This window comes from Myzus persicae, unplaced genomic scaffold (assembly GCF_001856785.1).
Source record: "Myzus persicae strain clone G006 unplaced genomic scaffold, MPER_G0061.0, whole genome shotgun sequence".
NCBI lineage: Eukaryota > Metazoa > Arthropoda > Insecta > Hemiptera > Aphididae > Myzus > Myzus persicae.
Window position 1 is genome coordinate 461402 of NW_019100482.1, and position 23234 is coordinate 484635.

Below are 23234 nucleotides of genomic sequence, written 5' to 3' on the forward strand. Positions count from 1 at the left end.
GCAATTTAGTCCACCATTGTATATTATTGAAATAACAAAATATTGAGCAATTTCTTGTGAAGCTAAAATAAACGCTGTGGTCACAGATCAATTTCATTATAGATTTAGTTATGACAAACCATTTTTTTACTTTTAAAATCAATGTAGAAAGTTTTTTCTTCCATTAATTGTAGTCATATACTTACTAAAGTGAAAAGTATATAATAAATTAAAAATATTTAGTTATAACACAAATACAAAAATTATATATTTTGTACGATACAATAAATAAATTTAAAACCACTCTAATGGTGTAGTTGACTGGTAAAAAAAATCAGCATTACAAAAACTTCTTAGAATACCTTGACAATATAATATTATTAATATTAAAAATATAAATATAAATTTGATCTATTAACACCAAAAACAAATAGGCACAAGTTCAAGAATAAGGCAAGATTGAACCAAATTATTACATATACAAAAAACATATAGTATTATGTATGTAAATAATTATTTTTAAAACTATAATATTAGCTACGGAGACTCATGAACCAAATTCCTCAGTGTCAGAATCAATTTTGTTAAATTGGAATAATCCTCGTCCATCCATTTGTAAATAATACTGAAACATAAAAACAATGATATGATTATCATTAAATGTGATAAAAAAAAATATAATATATTTCTTAAAGTTTTATAATATTAAGTACATATTACAAAATACATGTTATACAATGCATAGTGTTGTATGACACAAAATTATAAATAGTTGAATTAGTGAATAACATATTAAATTTGTATTTTTTATTAAATCAAGAAAGTTATTTAATAAATTGGTGGAACATTATTTAAAGAAAAAACATATAATACAGTTGTCATGTACAGTAAAGTGTAATGTTATAATGGACTTCCTATGAGACAAAAATTTCACTACAACGTAAACTAATTTATAACAGAAAAATCAGTTGTTACCAAATGATTCCGATATGATGAGATTTTACTGTATTCTTTAGTATATAATTAATTTTATTGAATAGGCACATATATAAATGTTTAAAAGAAAAAACACCTAAAGGGCAAATTATTTAAATCATTCTTAGAAGTTTAGATTAGAAGTTATTAAATTAGTCTCTTAAATTTTTTTTCCTTTGAAAATGTCTATACATTCAATGCATTATTTGTTGAAATATAAAGCTTGAAAAATATTTGTATCGAGTCTATTGGTTATCACCATTAGAATTCAAGTTATAAAGACTACTGTAATTATTATAGTGCATGTCAACAATTGTTATCAATAGGCAGATAATAAAATTGAATTGTGATGTTGTAAATTGTTATATTAATATGTTTAGTCAAAATTAGTAATAATGGAAGTATTAAGACTAATACACATTATGAAAAAACAAATAAAAAAGAAAAATCATATTGAAGATTATATTATGTTAAGCGAAACACGTTGGTAAATACAAAATAACTTGGAGATGTATTATTTTTATCTTTGGTTAATTTATTTTTATTCTTTAGTAACTGCGTTACAAGTTAATTTTTATCAGTATTTTTACTACATAAATATATATATTATATTAAGCAACTATTAGTTGCACACGTCAACACAGTTCTAATGCGGAAGTTGGGTAGTGCACAAATTAATATTATACCAACTGAATATTAATACTTACATCGTGATGTGTCCACAAAGATTTTCGATGGCTAACCGTGAAAAGTGAAATACCAACATCACGACAATATTGATACATAGAACCTTCAACATCAACACTAACTGCACTTGTACATTCATCTAGTATTGCAAATTGTGGTTGATGATAGAATAACCTAGCCATGGCAATACGCTGTTTTTCACCACCAGACAAAACATCCATCCAATCAGCAACAGTATCCCAACCTTGATCTCTTTGCAATAAATATGATAGTTGCACACGTTCTAAATGATTAGCAATGTCTGCATCGGTTTTTCTACGACGCTGCATTTCTTCCCTTAAGGAAAAAAAAAATAAGATTAGTTATAAAAATTAATATCACAAATTATGATTGATGCTGACCCATCTATAACAATATGATATAACAATGATATGCAGTCTATAATATTAAATAAGAGCATTTCATTTACACGTACTTAGTGTGTGGATATGTAACTTGATCCCTTAGTGTACCTAATGTCATATATGGTTTCTGTGGAATATAAAAAAGTTTGCCCTTTGGAGGTTTTGTTAAGGTTCCACCAAAAAGAGGCCACAATTCACCAAGTATTCTGAACAATGATGATTTTCCACAACCATTTGGCCCACATACTAGCACATTCATGCCTGATGTAACTTCAAATGATAATTCTTCAACTAGTATATCACCATTTGGTGTCACAAGAGGTACTTTATCAAACTTAATGACATTATCTTTAGTGATAATACGACCAGAGTTTGGTACAAGTTTCTTTTCTTTCAGAGTATTATTATCAGTCAACATAGTCCGTACATAATGTCCTTTATTAAGATCAGTAAGTACAGTCATGATCTCAGTTACTCTGGCAGTGAATCCAGCTAAACGTGTCATATCACGGCCAGCTAATACTAAGCGACCAATAGCTTCAGCTAATTTTACCAACATACGACCCATTGTATAGTAATTCTGTAATTAAAATATTGAATATTAATAGTAAATAAATAAGCGAGTCCCTACTTCTTGGATAAAAGTAACAATTTTATAGTTATTACGAATAAAATATAAAATAAACAAGATTTTTTAGAGTAGCATAGCATAGGTATTTTTTGTGTAAATCAATTACAGATAATATAATAGAACCTTGATTATCCGAACTAAAGGACTGCACCTAGTTGAGAAACATGGGAGTTCAGATACTGGAAAAACTTTAATATGTTCATACATATATTATACTATATGATACATTGATATTTATCATTCAATATTATCAATATCGAATTATTATATACATTAACTTATTATACATAACTACATGCCTACATATTACCCATAAAAGCATTACAACGCTTATTGATGTTCGCATAACTGAGTATTTGGATACTTAGATTGTATTTGATACTTATTCAGATAGCATGATGTTTGGATAATCTAGGATCTACTGTACTTCTTTTATTGTTACCCATAAGGGTTTTGTTTGAAAATGTTAAAACTATACTTACTCGAAAACGTTCATTTTGTGAAAGACCAGATAAAGATGAATTACGATTCATAAAAGGTATACTAACAGCATAAAATCCTACAACTGTAGCAATGTCTAGAAAATATAAAACATTTCCAAATGTAATTTTCATTAATTCTAGAATAATTTTATCATAAATTATTTCGACTTACATTTTCCAATAATATTATCAAGAAAACCCATAGACACTTTGAATTCAAGGAATTTTCTTAGGTGAGCTGTCTAAAAATACAAAAGTAATACTATCAAAATTAAATCTTTAAATACAATACTTAGGGTTCAATCTTGTAACCTTGTATAGTGCGAGTACTTCAATACATAAAAATAAAATTTAGGACAAAAAGTTATGACTGATAATTATTTTAAATTAAGATGCCCGGAGTGGAGTGCTTAGCGGTTATCTCGCAGAACGTTGGTTTAGTACTGAGCTCACCTAAACTTTAAATGCTTATAACTCATTCATCCTAAATTTAATTTTCATTCATCGATATACTTAGAAAAATATTCTACTTTGGAATATGAAATTAAAAATAAATGTTGTCATTTAATAAAGTAAAAACTTTTTAAGTGATACAAACACAACATATAAAAAAATATTTATCAACTAGAAACCATGTAAATTTTTTTTTTCAAAAACATTAATAGTTTTTGAAACAAAGAATAGTTCATGATAAAAGGATCACTTGATATTTACATACGAATAAAGTTAAGAGTAATTAAAATGATTAAAAAAATTAAATACTGAAACAGAAAAAAATTGTGATAAAAAAATGAAATATAATAATTTATAAGCTAACAAACTAAGAGTAATACTTACTAATTTATTAAATGAGGCTAACATAATAAGCTTTTCCCTGTTATTGCCGTTGTAGAAGGCTATTTCTTCAGAATTAGTGATTAACCGGGAGTTAATATAACGGTATTCACCTTCTAATTTTTGTTCTACTACAGTCATTTTACCAGTGGGTCTACGAAGGTAAGTTAGTACAAATCCAGATACCATCAAGTAACCGAGCATCACAGAAGGAGTCTAAAATAAAAATTGTTATTACATACAAATTTAACTTAGGACATATTTTTAGTCTTTACTTCAAAACCTAATGTAGATGTTAATTTGTAAACATATATTACAATGTCTAAAAATGGTTTACAGACATTGGAATATAAATCAGTGAACATATCACAGAACTTATCGACATCAGCTGTTAATAACTGATCAGGATTTGATATACGGTTGTCCAAATTATTTATCTTGTAGTAAGTATATCCTCTAAAAATGATAAAGATAACTTTTTGCTTCTTTGTAAAATTTTTGTATAAAACTACCTTAAATATTCATCATATAAGTGAAGTGACAACCTAGTTCGAAGTCTAAGCTTCAATTCTCCAATACTCCACTATAAATTGTAAAATTTGAATTAATATATTGTTAGACCGCCAGTCGGTTGATAAATATTCATATTTACCTTTAACACATTATTGACTAAAGAAATCTGAAAAATGATTAGTTATTAAATTTCTTACAAAAAATCACAATTTAGAATAATAAGTCCACTTACAACTGGCATTCCGGCAAAAAAGTACAACAGTTGTTTTTTAAACAATGTTGTATTCATACTTATAATTGCTGTTTCGACTACTGTTCCAGTCTGTATCATCCATATGTCACTATAAGATCTGGCTATTAGTGATACAGCAACAAGTATGAGGAACCCAAATTCTGGAGATGTAAAGCCAGGAACAATGATTTTTAAAATATGAAAGAGTTGTTTAAGAAAGCGGCCATTGACGTGTGCTCGATTTGCATTCTTTGTTTCTGCAGATTTCTACAAGGGTAGTATTATTATTAGGAAGAGTATGTGTAATGAAGAATAATTTTAAAAATATATCGTTCAGTTTAATATAAATTTATACTATTTTAAATATTGTAAGAGATATTTTGCAAAGTATAGTTTGTCAGTTGTCATTTAAAATTTTCTATTACTTTAAATACTTGTTTCAGGTGTTCTTAAGATAATTAGCTTTAAATAATTAAACAATGAAAGTTGCCATTTAAAACTCAAATGTTAGAGGTGCATTATAAAGTTTTAGTCATACAAGTGATTTACATTTTTCAAGAATACAATTGCTGAAAATTTTCATAATTTTCAAAACAGTGAGTTTACTATTACAAGAATCATACTTCATAATATTATGAAAAATGTAAATCTTAGGGCTGTTCAAACACAATTTATATAAATATACAGATATTTCATTATATACCTAAGTATATTGTAGTACAATTATTTGCAACCATCCTTTTTATTTTTGCAATAAAGGAACAGGTATAGATTTTATTAATAAATATTTACTTTTTTTTAAAACAGGATTTTTTTGGTAAGGAGTATAAGGTGAAGTGGACCTCATGTTTCAGAAAGATTAAATACCTACTTGATTATTGGATTAGATTATACTATATATGATTATAAAAATAATAAGTAACTAAATATATAATATTATATAAGTAGGTAACAAAGATATGTTTATTATTGAAAGTACAAGAATAAATAGAAATAAAATATAAAAAAATATTTATATATTTATATATTTTTTTATGAATAATTAATAAGTCTGCTTAGTCCAAAAAATATATCTTACAACCCATATGGAGAACTTCAATGATCCAAGGTTAGTAGTTAAAAATTGCAGTAATAAGTAAGGCTCTACATTTTATATATTTTCAAATAATGCATAGAAAAACAGGTTAAGCCAGTTGCATAAATGGTGATAGTCATTTATTCAGTAGATATAATCGTACCAAAAGACATGATATTTTAATATTATTTTAATAATACTTCAATATATAGTATATACCTACCTAGATTATTACATGCCATTAAATGTATTATGGTTTTATTAGGATAAACAAAAACAGATCCTAAAAAGTGTAAAAGTAAAACAAGTATTGACACCTGACAAATAACTGTTGATAAAAAAAAATATTCACCAAAAAACATAGTTTTTTGTTTTTTGATTCTTTACAGACCACGATGTAAAATTTAGTAAAAATTTTTTTCTAAGTCATATTATTATATGGTATGAAGTTTAAACATATTATTTACGTTTATAATGTTCAGTACTTCTACAAAAAATATAATAAATAAATAATTACAATAAATATGGTCAGAGCTTAACCATTTTTATTGGGAGGTCAAAGACTTAAAAATAATTTTAAAAGATGAGAATAAAATCATTATGAGAAAATAAGCTGAGATTGCAACAATATTAAGGCTTAACTTGTCTAGCATTCTATTATCATGAAAACCCCACAACAGATAGCATGAACAAAATTAATGAAGCTAGGTATTAATGGGGAAAGATAAATTTAATAGTAATTGAACTAATTGACTAAATGTTCCCTCTATTCTTAATTTCAATTTAACTACTAAGTATATATCTTTAATCCATAACCATGAGATATCGGCTTTTAACTACTCAGTTGGTTTTTTTAATATTTATATTAATGGAACAGTAGCGAATTGAGGTTGTTTTACATAAACAAAATAAAATGTATACAATATACAGGTGATTTGCCAAGCATGCTCACCCAGTCACCCCATTTTTCTTAATTAATGTAGTTATCTTAAATCTGATTTTTGTGATTTTTAAATATTCTTAAAGACCATATTTTAAAATTCTTGAGATTTATTTCACTACTTAACGAACGAGCTGCGAAATTATTTAGTGAATAATTTATCTAAAAATTTTGATATATTAAAATAAAAATTAAAGAGATTACTACAAATACGTAACACCAAATACCTTTGGACATTTTGAGGTTTTTAAAAAGTAGCTTAGCTACTTTTCAATCTAAATTCTTGGGGTATTTATTTTAATTGCCAATAATTTTTTATAGCTTTATAATTTCAGATTCTGGAGCAGTGTATTTGACTTAAAATGTCTATGCAGAATGATATAACAGTTAATACATTTACATTATTTCAAAAAGTATAAAATTTGTTAGAAATATCATTTTTATCTAATTTAAATACCTACATTTTAGGTCAAATGGTCCAAATTTTAGATTGCTCTTATTTTTTTCATCCTAATATTTTTTTTAAAAAACTGTATTCAAATCAGATTTTTAAATGGTAACTTATTATTTTAGTTGGATATTCAGAAGCAGAATGTTTCCTAAGAATGTTGATCTATGAATATTAAATTTGAATAATAGTTCTTTGTTAATAATTATCATTTTATATTTATGATAAGAGGGGCATAGTGGCGAGGGTTACCCTACAAAATAACTGAGACACTACTCCATCTAAGTTTAAAATGCTATACAATGACCTCAATGTATTCTTTGCTAATGAATTCAATATAATTGACAATTCAATGAAACGTGAATAAATTAACATTTGAAACAACACTTTAATAAATATTTAAAATTTGTTACTACTAAAATGTTGTTCCTATTGCTCTATTAATAGGAATGCAAATTGGTAAGAAAGGTTATGTTAATTCTATAGAATTTGTATGTATTAAGTGAGCTAAAAAACTGTTATAGGAAACGAATTGACTTATTTTAACTAGGTATTTTGTCTGGTTTAAAATATTTTAAATACTCTATTATTTTACATAGAATTGTTTATATTATTTTTAATTTACCTATGTTTATTTAGCAAGTACAAAAATATAAAATGATTGTAGGTACTAAGAAATAAATAAAAAAAAAGTTATTAAGTAGGAACTATTAATTATTTATTGAATTTTAGAATTATCTTAATAGTTCTAGAAGTAGATAGTTGTAGATATGTTATAGGTATGTTTAATTTGCAAACTATTAAAATTTATAGGCACTTTAATTGTTGTTATAAATATTATTTGAACTTACATCAACTATGAGGTACTTTATGTCGTTCTCTGGAGCTCTCCTAATAAAAAATAGATATATCAAAAAATATAAATATAGCTAGGTACCTACCAAAATCGTAGGTATAATAGATATAATTGATGTTATACAAGTTGTATTAGTAACTAAATATTATATACCTCTTAATAGTCTTTTTGCTCTGGAGAGCATATTTCTTTAACAGATAAATCAACAAAGGCACTCCGGCAACGGCACCGCCGATTATTGCATTTTTTTGAGACACATATTTGCTCAAAACAGGAGCCATGGTTCACACAAACGAGTTACTGGTAGATCCTTGGATATAACGCCATAGAAAATAAAAAAAAATTTAAATTTAATAATGTCTGGTAGGTAACTAAATAAGTTTTGAAAAAGTCAACTAAAATTTAAACTACAAGAAAGCTAGCAGCGGTTGGTACTCACTGTGTACTGAACAGACACATACGTAATACGTATAAAAATATTAATAATAATAATAATAATTTATTACGGACGAGGGAGATTGGAGATTGTTGTGCGGCTAATATGAAATTACACTACGGTAATAGTGGTGGTGGTGACCCATAACTCTAACGAGTCCGGAGTTAAAGACTAACGGTCTGCATTATTTCAGCTGTTGCGTTTTGTCCAATCGGTAAATCTGAAAACTGAATGCAATACGAGTTTGTCAGGTTCCACCACTACCAAAAATGTTGACGTAAAAAACAACTACAACCTTCACAAACCCATACATTGATAAAAACTCGTACTATGCTGTTCGGCAGACTATATTATTGCCTATTAGGTAGGACGACTACAGCAGACAACAAAGGCACAGAGCAGGAGACGAAAATAAAAAAAAAACACGAATACAATATTATTGACCGTTTAAATGTCGCTTATCTCCTTTACTAGGCGTGATAAAAAGAAATCTGTAAAATAAATAATAATATTAAATTGTTACCATTTAAATGTTATTATGATTTTTATTATTGATAGCCGGTAGGTGTGTTTGTGTTTTTTATACTTAACTGGCTGATAAGAGATAACGAACGACCGGCATGGAATATTAATGTAGAAAGGGGCATAGCAATACCACATACACGGTCGTCTACAGGTGGCCATGCCTTCTTCCCAGGACCTATTTTGGTTCGATACTACATTTTAATAAAATGTTTATTAAATTATTTAAAATGTTAGATTATTTAATTTTTTTTTTTGTTGTCCCTGAAATATTTTTCGTAGGTGGCCTCGATCCTCACCTCGAACATGAGACAAATACTCAGATTTGATGAATCTATATCTCTCTCTAATCTCTATTCGATGGCTATTCATCTCGGATTACTAATAAGTATTAACCTAACCCTTATATAGAATGATTCGTTGATTTACTTAGCATGAAAACTTAAACATGTAAGTCAATAGATGAGGTCAAATTCATCACTGGTTCCTCCACATAGTCACAGAATAAGACAATAATAATAATAACTAGGGCCGAGAACTTGTAACTCTATAAAATCACCAAATATGCATTAAAAATATGCATTTTAAAATTACTATGCATATTATAATGCATTAAAAATTTGCATTAAAAAAATAAGATTATTTGTAAGAATATATTTTTAAATATTTTTTTAATTTTGATGTCTGCAACCGACCTCTCCGTGCCCCTTATTGATAATATCTCACGCGGTGAACGATATCTGTTCATAAATAAAATTAATAACCAGAAAATAATTTTTTTTTGTCTAAAGACTGCACTATCTTTCTCCAAACCAGCGATGAGTTGGTTGAGAATGCTCTTTCGGCCATAATATTGCTCTGCCATTTTAAACGAAATAATTGGTGATAAAGAGAACAACAAATAAAATATATATTAATTAAATCTAAACTAAATACTCAATTGTAGCTATTTCAGAATATTGCGCAATGGTTTCCTGAAAATGTCTAATAGCTTAAAATTTTAAAATTAATTTAGAGATTTACAACTTCTGTGTGTATTTACAATGTTGTTGGTAAATTTGTCATCTTTAGAATAATTTTACCTTAATTTGACGGTCGATCCTGTGGGGCGGACGAGGGTCGCGGGTGCGTTTGCTCGGGACGCAGACGACCACAACAGCGGACGAAGCCCGGCCACGGCGGCCGCGAGATCGGCGACGAGGATGACGGTTGGCGGCGAGCGGTTGGCGCGGTCGCAGCGGGTGTGCCGCCTCCCACAAACTTTGACTCAGAAGCACAAGTCTCCGACAGTCGGGTCGTCGTCATAGTTGTCGAAAACGAGTGATTAGGTTTCCGCCGTTTCGCAATCGATTTCCTCGGTAGTCTCTTGATCGTGTCCTTTGAAGTTGCTTCGACGCCGAGGGCGGTTTCCATGTCATATGTGATCGAGCCATTTTGGATTTCGCAGGTTTGTGGTGCGGGTAACGGTGGGTAGGTAGTCAGAAAAAGAAATCGCAAGTGAGCCGATTTCGAATTCCGTCCGAGGCTGTTGCCGATTGTTTAAAACCAAACATCGTTTATTGCCAATCAGCGAGTACGGCTCCGTGATAATATTATATTAATCGGACAGCATCAGTTGGATTTCGGAACAGTTTATTTTTTCAAAACACCGTTATTTTTACTATTATTATTGATACACCTACTATACTTACGCAGAGTTATACACTATTATTCTATGGAGTTTTAACGAAAATGTGTGTATGTTTATTTTCATTATATTATATAGGTATCAACTACTTTCTGTACTCGTTTTATACTTTTATAATAGGTGAAATAATTTAGATTCTGATCAGAGCAGTCGGGTCGTATGGCGATTTTACAATGATGTAATAGAAACATGTAAGTACTACAATATTATAGTAAAGTTTTATAGCAGAAAAAATGCTTCGATCTTAAATATTGGGGATGATTTTGAATTGCAATTTGGTTATAGTATAAAATTGCACTGTTTACAAAATGTGTATACAAACACCACTGTGCACATTATGCATTCAGCATTGTACAATTCCGGACTTACTATAATATGTAATGATATGTAATATATTATAGTATAAGACTTGTAAAGTAAACTGTAAAATACCAATACCTGTTTATTTTGTGGATTTTAGGTACACTATCAAGAGTCACTATAAATCCTTCGAAATCGGTATAATATTACGTTCATATTAGCCGCCTCCCGTGCGCCTTCCCCACTCGATTGCTATCGGCGACTCGTTGAACTCGACGACGCTCAAGTTTGGACTTTGAGTTGTTTGTATCATCAACAAGATTTTAAGAATTCGAAAAATGTTCAACAGTTTCTATAGTTTTTTCTTATCTTCTACGAGTTCTACGTACAGTAGACGTTTTGAACATTTCTCGATAATCTTGTGATCCACCATTTAAAAAAGGATATTTCAAACAATGTTATAATACTGCTGTTTTCTATCATAAATCAACCCACGATGTGGTCTGTTTCGCTTCGGGTCCTAAAACTTTTTACACAGCAACCTGCAATGTGAAGTACTTCTTTATGATTTTACATCGTAGGCGGAGGACATCGCATTGTCCTGTAGGGTATGAATTCCTTCGCAGTGGTTTTGTGTAATTTACGAGTACTTACGAAGCGCAAATTTTCGGCCTCCCCCCGACAGTAGCTATCACCTAAAATCCTCTTTAGACTTTGAACTTGTATAACATTGCGAAATAAATAGATTTCCATAATGTTCTTCTACCCGCTACAATGTTACATCCATAATAATATTATGACCATTGATAATTTCACAGTATAATAATTAATGATAAATTATATCAACGCGAATAATATCAAATCACGTGTAACGTCTAACGGGAATTTTTAATTTTATTTCATAACAACACGAGAAATGTTTATTTTTTTATTAAATTATATAATAGGTATATATCTACGGTTTAGAAACTTTTGGCTAGCACCAAGTCGACCACATTATATATCAATGATTACAGGCTCGGTCGTTTGTTACATTAAAATAAAGTTTCGGCTGAGAACTCGGTGCTTCTGAGTAGTTACATTACTTTCCAGTAACCCTCGTGGTGCAGAGAGCTAGAATGATGGTCATCATTGCAGATTACCTCGGATTACTTCTAATTCTCAGAGCCCTCTAAGGCGTATTCGACAATCGTCCTCCGGCTACATGCGCAGGAAACAACCATGTCGTATATACGAAAATTGACAATTATACACGCCACTGCTGATTTCCTAGGTCAGAATACTTTTGGATTCTTCGTGGTGCGAGGAGACTCGATGATGGACGTTGAGAAGTTCCCGAAAGTCCAGCTGGCTCATCACTTAACCTCATCAACTATACACCGCTATGGTATGTCCTCTCCCGTATTACTCTCTCAAAATGTGCCCAACGAGTGGAAACTACGAAACCACCACTTACCATGATGACCAATGTAGTAATACGGACATCGACCTGACCTAACCTAATCTCGAGTCGTCCGGAGAAAGTTCAGACTCGACCATCACCAGTATTGTGAAAACCGACGCTCGCCGCCAGGAATGCAAAAATGATGACAGGCCCGTCCAGTTTTTAAAATTTGGAATTAATTGTAAATCGTAACGATGTTTAACGTATCTTGGTTTATTATTTTATGTATAACGAACCTACAAATAACGATTTTAACAATTGAGGTTGCCTTGTAATTAGATGGGTATAAATAGTGTTGGATTTCTATGTTTCTATAATTAATATAAAATATAATGTCAGTAAACGTGTAATTATTTTACTATCACCTTTTTATTTATAAAGACGCGTAGTTGATTTGAAGTAGTGAGTATTAGATTATTTATGTCTTTTATTATTATACCTATATGTATAGTGGTTTATGACTGTTGAATTATTCCATAAAAAAATCTCCATACAAATATCGTTAAATCAACAACAATTAAACATAGAAACGAAATGAATGTTTGAATAACCGTTTTTCCATTACTTGGGTAAGCTTGACAACGAATTTACCTTAAATACGGATGAACGGTTAAATGGAAAGAATGAGCGTACGAGAATTTCTTAAAGAATTTCATTTGAAATATTGACAATAGTAGTGCATCTATGTTCTTTCTAGGTGGCAACACAGCAGTTATGCGAGAAGCAGTTACACTTTGGTTAATACGAAACCCCAAACAACCATTGGCAAAAACAATAAGTTTGATAACATTTGTAATACATTCTTCGGTTTATTTCTATATGGATCTTATATACGTTACAAAGGATTCTATTTTTTAGCGAATTGACCACATATTTTATGCATGGTAATATCGAATAGTGATAATAGTGATTCGAGTACCTGAAAATGTGTTAGTGGGTGTTCGCTAGTCGTTACTATAGGCATAATATTGTTCAATAAAAACGGTGGTATACCATATTATTATAATATCTGATTCGGCACTAAACGCAACCAGAGCTTAAGATAAACCACGAATCACGATTTGAGCCCACATTGCAGGACACGAACAATATTGTTCCTTCGTATACTCTGGTGATGGTACTTACATAATAGGTATCCGTTTTCGTATTTCGTGCTGCATTTTATTTATTTTCGTACGACTGCTACAACCGCAGTTAGCTTATACTTATCGTGAGAATAATAAAATAAAAAAAATATTTGATGAAGTTGTCTAACATTTGAAACCGTATCCCAAACAAAGTATAGGTGTGGGTATACAAATATATTTATCTTAAATAAGTTAAGTGATCAAAGTGTTTTTGACGCATAGTAGCTACAATTTTATTATGACTCTAAAATTCTTAGATGTTGGAACAAAGTATAAAGATTATGTTGGCTGTTTCGTTTTGATTCAAAAACATTATTCGAGGGAACTTTTATATAAATTACAAAATGTACAGTAATAAGCAATGCCATATGCCCATATTATTTCTCAAGATATTTAGACCGAACAATTTTAAGCTATTATATACGTCTACCTGTTCACACTGTTCTGTGGTTAGGCGGTGCTGACTCGACAGTTAATATCAATAATATAATATAATATACCGTCCTTTAGCTAATAAATGTTGGGTAGATTTAAGTTTATTGTTTTGACGATGACTTATCAACGAAAAAATGAAGTCACAAAATAAAAATTACGAATATAGAAATACCGAAAAGCGATTGTATTCCCATTTAACTGTATTGTCATGGATAAATTAAGTACAAATATTATGTACGTCACGCCGAAGTCAACGGATGTACGTGCCGAGGAATTAAAATATTTATATAACACGCTTACCGATCACGAACTGTTTGAGCTGCAAATCTTAAAAAGGAACAGCTCGAAATAAAGGATGGTTGCAGCGGGTGCGTTGACGCAGGTACCCGCTGTATACATGTGACTGTTGGCGCGAATAAACGAGCAGAGATAAGATAAAATGGATGGAAAACCTAACATATATTTGCAGTATTAGTAAGTATAGTATAAATTACCATTCGTTCGGAAGAACTAGGACGTTTCGGCGGAGCCGTTTCAGCGTAAACCCATTTCGACATAAATCCCTTCATTTTCATTCTTTTTTCATACAGATAATGATTTTAAACTCGCTGCGTACTGCTATAATATCATTTCAAATGCGCATAGATATGATAATGTTTTTTCTATCTCACTACCAGATGGGCATTGTACAATATTTTCACAATGTTCAAACTCGCACAAGACGTACAAAATGCTATATTCAGTTAATTTAAAATGTATTTCAAAATATAAACAACCGATGTGTATGGAAATAGGTGTTTACAATTTTATGATGAATACTTAAATATTGATCTTCATACACGCCTTTTTTACTATATAAAACGCGGAAACGTTTACGCTGAAATGGCCACTTCGAAATGTCAGAGATTGCATGCCATCAATTAACGTTGAATGCAATTGCATAGGACGTAACTAATAGTATTTTGTCTTCAAAGATATTACCAATTCGAAGAGATTTGTTTGTTTTAATACTGCATTGTCAGTATAAGTAGGTTCTAATAGTGCTATCTATGTGCCATGAGCGACTCGGGAGGGGAGACAAATTAGTGACCCAAGTACTAATAAGTACTGCAGAGTCATTCGGACCACCCAAAGTACACATTTTCGTGTATACAATTTTCAAGGCAAGACATTTTAATTTCAAATGAAGTTATTTAAATCAGTTAAGTCTATTGTTTAAAATAAATGAATTTCGAATAGATTCAGCGATTGTAATTAATTTTGTCATCAAGCGCGACTTGACAATTAAGACTTGAAAACTAAACAAATACTTAGCAACAGTCAACAGATATAGGTGCACGACGACCGATCAAAAGTCTGGACAAACAGTCGCATCTGTGTGTGCCCCCTTCCATTTTGGGATTAAAAAAAATTGTATGGTGGTGCTTGAGCTCGTCGACCTTACTGTCCGACGTTTGCACGTCTTGATGCTCGTTACACAAATACTGTTGCTTATAACTTATTAACTTTGGTTTCAATAATAAAACAATACAAACAGAAGACATATTATTTTTTATTTATTTTTTTGAACAGGTGTTTAGTTGAATTACTTATATACTATACTTATAAGCACATAATTACATAATGAGATAATGAGATAACGGGATTATATCTTCTAAAAACGGGGCAAAAGCGTCCCATTCGAAGGTTGTCGAGGCGTACGGGGACATGAGACTTTAAAGATCGACAGTCCCAATTTAAACTGAACAGGGTATGGCCACCCTAGCCCAGTGGCGGCGCAAACTTTTTGAGTCTTTGAAGCAAATTGTACATTTTTAATATTTTTACCACCAACCATCTCCTTCATTACATTAAAATGATAATTTACTATGTTAACTATCATATTTGTTGTGGCAATAACTGTATTGAAGTGTTACAATTTTACCACCGGCACCCACGACCCGCCTATATTAGACACGAAGCAATTGCTTCAAATAGTATTATATCCCTAGCCTACGTCCCGAGACTGTGGTAGCCGGTTGCCTAACTCTCAGGGGTAGAGAACGCCAAAGTGCAGCTTGACGATCCCCTCGGCAATCGTGGCCACACTATTTTGTTGCAGTGTTACGCAGCCGGTAGTCTCACTCGCTCCAGAACAGATTTGTCAATTATTCACTAAGATAATCTTGTTGGCTCAACATCAATAAACCATTTATCAATTATTCATAATATAGTTTTGTCAATATGATTGCTACATGATCGGTCGATGGCTACATGGCATTCTATAACCATACTACCACCGGACGACCTTGGCAAACATTTCTATACGACCGATCGTATATTATTATTATTGTCAACAAACTATATTTCATATTATAATATTATCATATATTTTATCATGACATGATATTATTGTGTAGATCTCTACTATCTACAATCCACATAATAATTACGTATATCCGGTATCCACGGTCCACATATTATTTCATATTATCTTGTAAACAGAAAAAATATTACAACTAAATCCATGTAATTTAATGTATATTATAATTTTTCACAATATGTTTGTTATATTATATAATTTATAAAGTTGTTACATTATTATTTAACTGACAAATAATCATTCACAATATATCAGTAATAATATTATTATATTATAATATATATATTATGTCGATAAACTAAACTAAAATTAAATTTTGTTTAAGTTAATATAATATATTATTATATAGGTAGATTGAAGGCGGTAAACCAATAATATACAAATCATATAGGTCTATAATAAAAACACTTGAAAATAATAAAAGTAATCGAAATTTGTATTCAACATAGTATAGATTTATAAAATATTATTCATTCATGAGTCCATTAAAATATATAAATAATAATAATAATAATAATATAATGTTATATAATTTCGTTAGTATACCCACATGTTACACGTATATGTATACTATACCATGATTTTGACTGGTAAAAGGCAAAAGGGGTGGTTTTACTTCTTATGTATTCAAATTGCATGGGAGAATTTCAAAAATATCATTAGTAAGCAAAATAATATGTCTCTAGTCGTGACATTTAAATTAAATATTGTCAGAGGAACACTATGGCGCTTATGACTTCAAAAATGTATCCAGTTTACCTGTAGGTCAAGTTGGTTAACTCATAGGCCATAGAATATAGGCCATTCCGTCAAGCCGCCACTTTTACCTTTTATCAGTATAATATTATATCCTTATAAACTTTTAAATTATAACAACATTTATGATTATGATTAATATATTTTTTATTATTTATTTGTAACATTGTTGTGATATTTAATAGTTTGGGTTACATGTAAAAAGTTAGTATATGACTACTGGTTATAGTCATTGCAACTATTTATAGTTAATATTATACTCCTTTTTTTTACAAATAAAATACATATTTCTTTTTTTAAATATAATATAGTCTTAATTCAATCATAAAAATTAACCCGAATCGCAATGACGCATTGTTTGACACTGTTATTTATTGTTAACATTTAAAATTTAAGACAATACACGCATGATACCAAAATACTCTTATTTCTTATTAGGTATAAATACTCTTAAAATAAAATAATATAGCACTCTTATTTTAAATAGTATATAGGTATATATTTAAAATGTATATAATATAACCACATAGAGAACGTATATAAAATTCTTATGGGGATTTAATCAATTAGAACAATATTGTTCTAAATTATTCGTACAAAATATTGTCTGACGGTGACAGTGTGACACATACAAGTTAAGTTGGAAAATGTATAAATATATTTAAAAATCGTAACTATAAAAAGTACACATTTTATTGACATACATTGAATAATAAATGATTATGATAAGTATCAAACAAATTATTATATAATGAGACTTATACATATTGTACATTATTTTATACCTACTAATTTGCAATCTAGGCTCATTTTTATGTATAGATAATAGATATATTATAGATATACAAATACCTTTCACTTACAAATAATATTCAATCTGCATATTCTATAAAGTATACATTTTTTTTTTTGAGTCTTAATAAGAGTTACACATTTAAGGTCATTAGCCTGATTTATTTAGTTGGTTTATTATTGTGGGGGATGGCACGGTTGGTTCGGTTCTAAAAGTTCTAACTTAGAACACGTGTAGTGAGGATTTTTCACTAAAAATTCGGACGATCATCCATCCAACTAGCTACTTAACCTCTAAACAAACCTTAGCCGTAAAATATAGATTTATAAATTTATTTTATAAAATAAAAAAATAAAAAATGTAGTTATTCAGATTATCACTGTAACTTAAAAATAATCATTTCTGTTAAATGCGTGTTTAAATATTTAAGTTTAGAATATATTTAACTAAGTAACCTTTAAACCTAAAACGTCTAATAAGGGGACGTGTTGAATTGTTATGAATTATTATTTATTTTTTCAGATAAATAAGATTAAGGTCTATATTATGCAATATAAAATAGTAAAAGATGTAAGTATAGGTACTTATTTAATTTTATTACAATTTGATAAAATAAGCAATAAAAATATGACATAAAATATACAACGAAATTATCTTTGATGATCATTAAGTAAAACCAAAGTTATTTTTCACCGAAAAAGACTTTATCTTAAATAAATCAATTGTATTTTTAAAAGTTTATTTAATTTTTTCATTAATGACAGAATCCCCGATTTCATAATTTTTAAATTAGCAGTTTACCTATAAGCATCTAAGCCGTACTTCCATTTGAATATATACCTATTACCTACCATAAAGTATGAATTTTTCATGTTTATACTTAAGGTTAGATTATGTGACAATAATATTATGCATTTGGTATTATACTTGCAAAATGCAAAATAAAAATTATAATATTTGTATCAATGGTGCCATTCATGGTTTGATTAGGGTTAGGTATTATTACTAGTGCTGAGGATTGAGGACTTCTTGCAGTCCGGTCATATTTTTTCTATAAAGGTCGTAGAACTAGAACAATAGGTATAAATATGTTACATAACACAAGGCCACTATAGTTAAAATTGTATTTCAAATGTATTTGCATATTTTGTCATAACTGCATATGAAATATGCATATTTAAGTAGGAAGTTTTATAGGAAAATTCGAGAATAAATTTTTCAATTTTTCGATACAACAAAGTTTTAAGATAGTGTCGAATGAGTTTGGACAGATAAAAATACATAGTAGGTATAGATAATATTCGGTATACAGACAATAATTTCACACTATTGCGTGATCGGATCCAGACCGAGATGATTATTCCACCGTATCAAAAAGGTGCCACGAATATTACACTCAAGTTCACCGCAAAGCATGTAAGAAATTAATCTTAGTTGTCAGTCATAATTTGTCAGGAGATAACCTATCGTAGTATGATATTCGTCAAGTGTATTACGACAAGTAAATGACGAAGGGAGAAATTAATTGTTCAAGTTTTTATTTTATTAACTCTCTCAACGTACCCATAATTGTTTGTATTTGAATTTTTATTTTAAACAAATATAATTTATAAAATTTTTAAATTTTTTTTGTACAATTTATAATGTAAAATACATTTATTTTAGAGGATAATATTTGAAGTGCACAAGTTCATATTTTAAGATAGTACTATAAGTTCAAGTCATTATTCATCACTAACCATATTTATAAATGGATGAATAAAAAAAAAATTAGCAATGCCTATACAATTCTATAGTCTTACTGATAGTAACAATAATGATTGAAAATTCACTAGAAATAAGGGTGACTAGGCAAATTTAAAAATGTTACCATTCATACACCTAGACAATAATAATATAAACTAAAAAAGTATCAAAGTTCAATAGATTCCATTTTATAACAACCTAATTTATTTTGTCGTATTAGTTCAATAATAAATATTGTATAGACTTATTTTTTTTCAACAAGAAATACAAATTAATATCAAATGATTTCTACAGTGTGACTTTTATAGTTGGATACAAAACAAAAACATTTAAGTAGAGATAAAGTAAAGACAGTAAGAGATAGTAAAGATTGAACCTATCTTTGATCTACTGAGCACGAACTAATACCCAACTAATCCTAAACGAAGAAACGAATTTTTAAACACGCGTGCGCCAACTCGTATCACAATATTATTGGTCGAACATTGCGAGTGTATAGCGATATCCGATAGTGATAATGACGACCGGCAAATGAGCCGCCCGACGACTCGGCGCAGGTTTCAATATAAATATTAAAAATCAATCGGATAGATTATTTCATTTTTGCATGTTTTTATATTAATATTACAGTACACGCCTCAACGATATTATAAGTGTTAATATTACTGTGTAGTGCATTATCGGTGAGGTAATGCTTAAGACTGTTCCCCCTTCATATTTTAATCGTTCACTCCGTTCCACGTTATTTACGTTTGAGATTGTGCGGTTTACATTTTATTGTAAAAGTTTCCAGAGTTTGCACATGGTCTCGCATGTATATGTTTATTGTTTTCGTATCGTTACTCAATGAAATGTATTGTTTGTGTATGCGTTTAGTAGTACTGTGGCTTGATAATGGACTGGCATCGTGCCGACTTGGTTTCATAATACAATAATATTACTATATATAAACTTCATTTTTTTTTCAATAGTTAGATATTATACATATGATAAATAGGTATTATATATTTGTTAACACTTAGCACTGTTTGTTGTAAGCGAAAATAAAAATTAAGTATGATTTTTAAGTCGTTTAAATGCGACCAACTGCGATTTATTATACAATTTTGTATTTTAAAATAGCACATTAAACTTATATAATTTATGACCATTGCATAAAAATCATTTATATATTGTAAAGCTATAGAACTTTTTAAAGCTGATTTTACACGACATTATAATATTATGTCATATTAGGTCTCAAAACATTTTTGGGCCTCGAGTATCCATTTGATATTATGCAAATCGTTTATAAGAACAAAATAAATTATTTTACTTATTTCTTGTTCACACCAGCGTCTAAAATAATCAAAATAAGATTATTATTATTATTGTTTTTTATTATAATGCATTATCTTCCGAATTAGGCCACCGTGCAGGAATTTCTTTTGAGCATGTAACGTCCTTTGGTCGATCCTGAACGGTTATCCACGTAATTTGGTAGAGACATACGTCTGCGCCGTACAGCCGGACTCAAATTATATTGAACCTAAAAATACATCAAAGGTTTAATTTCAAGCAACTGCGACGTGAATAATTTATCCCGTTTACCATAGATAATATGTTATTTTATTTCAATTCGTGTTCTCTATTATTTGGTTCTATATTATGATTAAAGGAATACACGCATGACATGTATTTCTATTAAGTTATTAATTATTGTCTTATAATATTGTAATTGAAAAATATTTTCATGGAGATTAAAATATTGAATTTTTCCTTTCCAGTGAACAGCATGGTTTTTATTGATCAAAGATTTGTTACTGTCTAGCCATAAGTTAAAAAAAATAATCATAATAATCAACGATATTAAAGAACACTTATTTCGTTGCTGTTGAGTATTGTAACGTCTCACAATTTATGCGAGGCTTTTGACTTATGTAATTATAAGGACGAGGCCTTCATAGTTTATATTATCATAGAGCAGATGATTATAATATAAAAGTATTAAAATGATTAAATTTCGATTAATAATTAAGAAATTAATTTTGTGTATGTTATCGAAAATGTAAATAGTTCAGCAGACATTGTTATGCATTCTAAATGCATAATGTATTAATACTGTGTTATTTTAGGAAACATTCGTAGGTAATTACAATTTATAATTCAACCATTTTTTTAAAATGTTTTACAAATAATAGGTTTTGCATTTAAAAAAGAAGGTATTTTATAGAAACCTTCACAGTATTAGTTAATATTCGAAATATTTAGTTTAATCAAAATTTAATTATCAATAATCTATATTTATACGTTCAAATATGTAGGTGAGTAATGACTATTTGGATTACATTTTTTAATTTAGCATTATTTTCTGACAGATAAATTTAAAAGCTTTGCCCTATACCTGTTGATTGTTCACTTACCTTTTCAAATATTGAGAAAACGTGTGATGTTTTTTAAAAATATTTGCACTTTTCAAGTGTATTATTGTAATATAATTTATGTTTTCTGATATTATATTATATCTTACGTCGAGTGTTACTGCTGGGTAACTGCTCACCTCGTGCACTCAAAAACATGTAAATTCAGCTAATATGCTTATTGTAACCATTATACTACAGATTATATATTTCTAATAAATGTTAAAAGAAAAAATATGTATTATATTTTACTATAATACTTCGGTGATTTACGTCGGCAAGCGCACCAGAAATACTTTATTTTTCTGTACCTAATTGTCCAACTTATTTTTACTTAACTCTGATATTTTGGTCACTGGCCTAAATATTTAACGTGGTAGACATAAATGAGACTAGAGTGTAACCTTAATTATGATCATTATTTTTTAGATATTATAACGTGACACGACCATATTAAGCTTCATCAAACTACTAGAACCTATCCATGTAGATTGTAGGTATAATAGGTATACTAATGTTATATTATAATTTACATAGTTATATGATAGTCTATCATTCAAAATTGTTAAGTATACATTTAATGGATAAACTTTTTTATACGTCTAGGGTGAGGAAAAGTGATGAGGCTTATAAAAAAAAACGAAATAATAAAAAAAGGTAAGTCGAATTTGTATTCGAAACGAAATTAGTTTTCAACGTTTAAACTTAAACTTATTTATTTATTTATTTACCTTTGCCTGAGCTAAGAGTTCCTTAAACACCTGCACTATGTTTCTATTTTCTTTAGCTGAGCATTCCATGTAGCCACATTCCCAATCGTATTTTGATATCGCTTCGGTTATTTCCACAGGTAAAAATCGTTCAGTGAGTTCACACTTGTTGCCTACGATGACTATTGGAATTTTTGGTCCTCTCCTTTCAATTATCTGATGATAATCATAATAAAATTAGTTGAAAACCGTATTATGGTTGCAAAACCCTGTTTTAAAATATACTTGTTCTTTAAAATGTTTAACTTGATCCCACGTGTCTTCCCTGTCTACACAAAAGACTAAAAGAAATGCATCAGCAGTTGATATAGACAACTCTCGCATGGCTGGAAACTGATAAGCTCCTGATGTGTCCAAAATGTCTAATGTCAACCGTGCTCCATCGGGTAACTCATAGTCTC

At 29.4% G+C, this 23234-nt stretch overlaps 2 protein-coding genes and 1 long non-coding RNA gene across 10 annotated transcripts in view; 1 reads left to right on the forward strand and 2 right to left on the reverse strand.

Annotated features, from left to right (window-relative positions):
• Positions 1-217: 217 nt before the first annotated feature.
• On the reverse strand, positions 218-8981 carry LOC111027076 (ATP-binding cassette sub-family D member 3). Of its 5 annotated transcripts, none has more exons than XM_022305307.1 (14): positions 8804-8981; positions 8496-8719; positions 8210-8366; positions 8052-8091; positions 4738-5004; positions 4645-4671; positions 4505-4575; positions 4268-4448; positions 3996-4208; positions 3331-3400; positions 3159-3253; positions 2117-2625; positions 1662-1977; positions 218-604 (listed from the first exon to the last, which is right to left on the reverse strand). In XM_022305307.1, exons 3-14 carry the CDS (start codon positions 8335-8337, stop codon positions 527-529), a joined length of 1995 nt encoding a protein of 664 aa, XP_022160999.1. In that variant the 5' UTR covers positions 8338-8366; positions 8496-8719; positions 8804-8981; the 3' UTR covers positions 218-526. The 5 variants fall into 5 exon arrangements, with proteins under 5 accessions (XP_022160999.1, XP_022161012.1, XP_022161006.1 ...); XM_022305320.1 differs by having other exon boundaries at positions 8567-8719; positions 8788-8981; XM_022305314.1 differs by having other exon boundaries at positions 8563-8719; positions 8788-8981.
• Positions 8982-17962: 8981 nt separating this feature from the next.
• LOC111027315 overlaps positions 17963-23234 on the forward strand; it is a 61014-nt gene continuing 55742 nt past the window's right edge. The window contains exon 1 of the long non-coding RNA XR_002603766.1: positions 17963-19334. This is a non-coding gene — a long non-coding RNA (uncharacterized LOC111027315). The remainder of the gene's footprint in view (positions 19335-23234) is intronic.
• The window catches only part of LOC111027299 (GTP-binding protein Di-Ras1-like), a 55431-nt gene continuing 51526 nt past the window's right edge, over positions 19330-23234 (reverse strand). For 3 of the 4 annotated variants that reach the window (XM_022305653.1, XM_022305644.1, XM_022305625.1), the window contains 3 exons: positions 23059-23234; positions 22795-22989; positions 21067-21192 (listed from right to left, as the gene is read on the reverse strand). In XM_022305653.1, coding sequence (XP_022161345.1) covers positions 21067-21192; positions 22795-22989; positions 23059-23234 — 497 coding nt within the window. Of the gene's footprint in view, positions 21193-22794; positions 22990-23058 lie in introns of all 4 variants that reach the window. The other variant, XM_022305635.1, reaches the window with a different exon arrangement.

What these genes read in the sequence shown, in the direction of transcription:
- LOC111027076 (XM_022305307.1), bottom strand. Translation starts at nt 8,337, where the DNA reads ATGGCTCCTGTTTTGAGCAAATATGTGTCTCAAAAAAATGCAATAATC. An exon ending in TAGCCTCATTTAATAAATTA is followed by an intron (nt 3,401 to 3,995) that starts GTAAGTATTACT and finishes TTGTATTTTTAG; the next exon opens with ACAGCTCACCTAAGAAAATT. An exon ending in GTTACATATCCACACACTAA is followed by an intron (nt 1,978 to 2,116) that starts GTACGTGTAAAT and finishes TTTTTCCTTAAG; the next exon opens with GGAAGAAATGCAGCGTCGTA.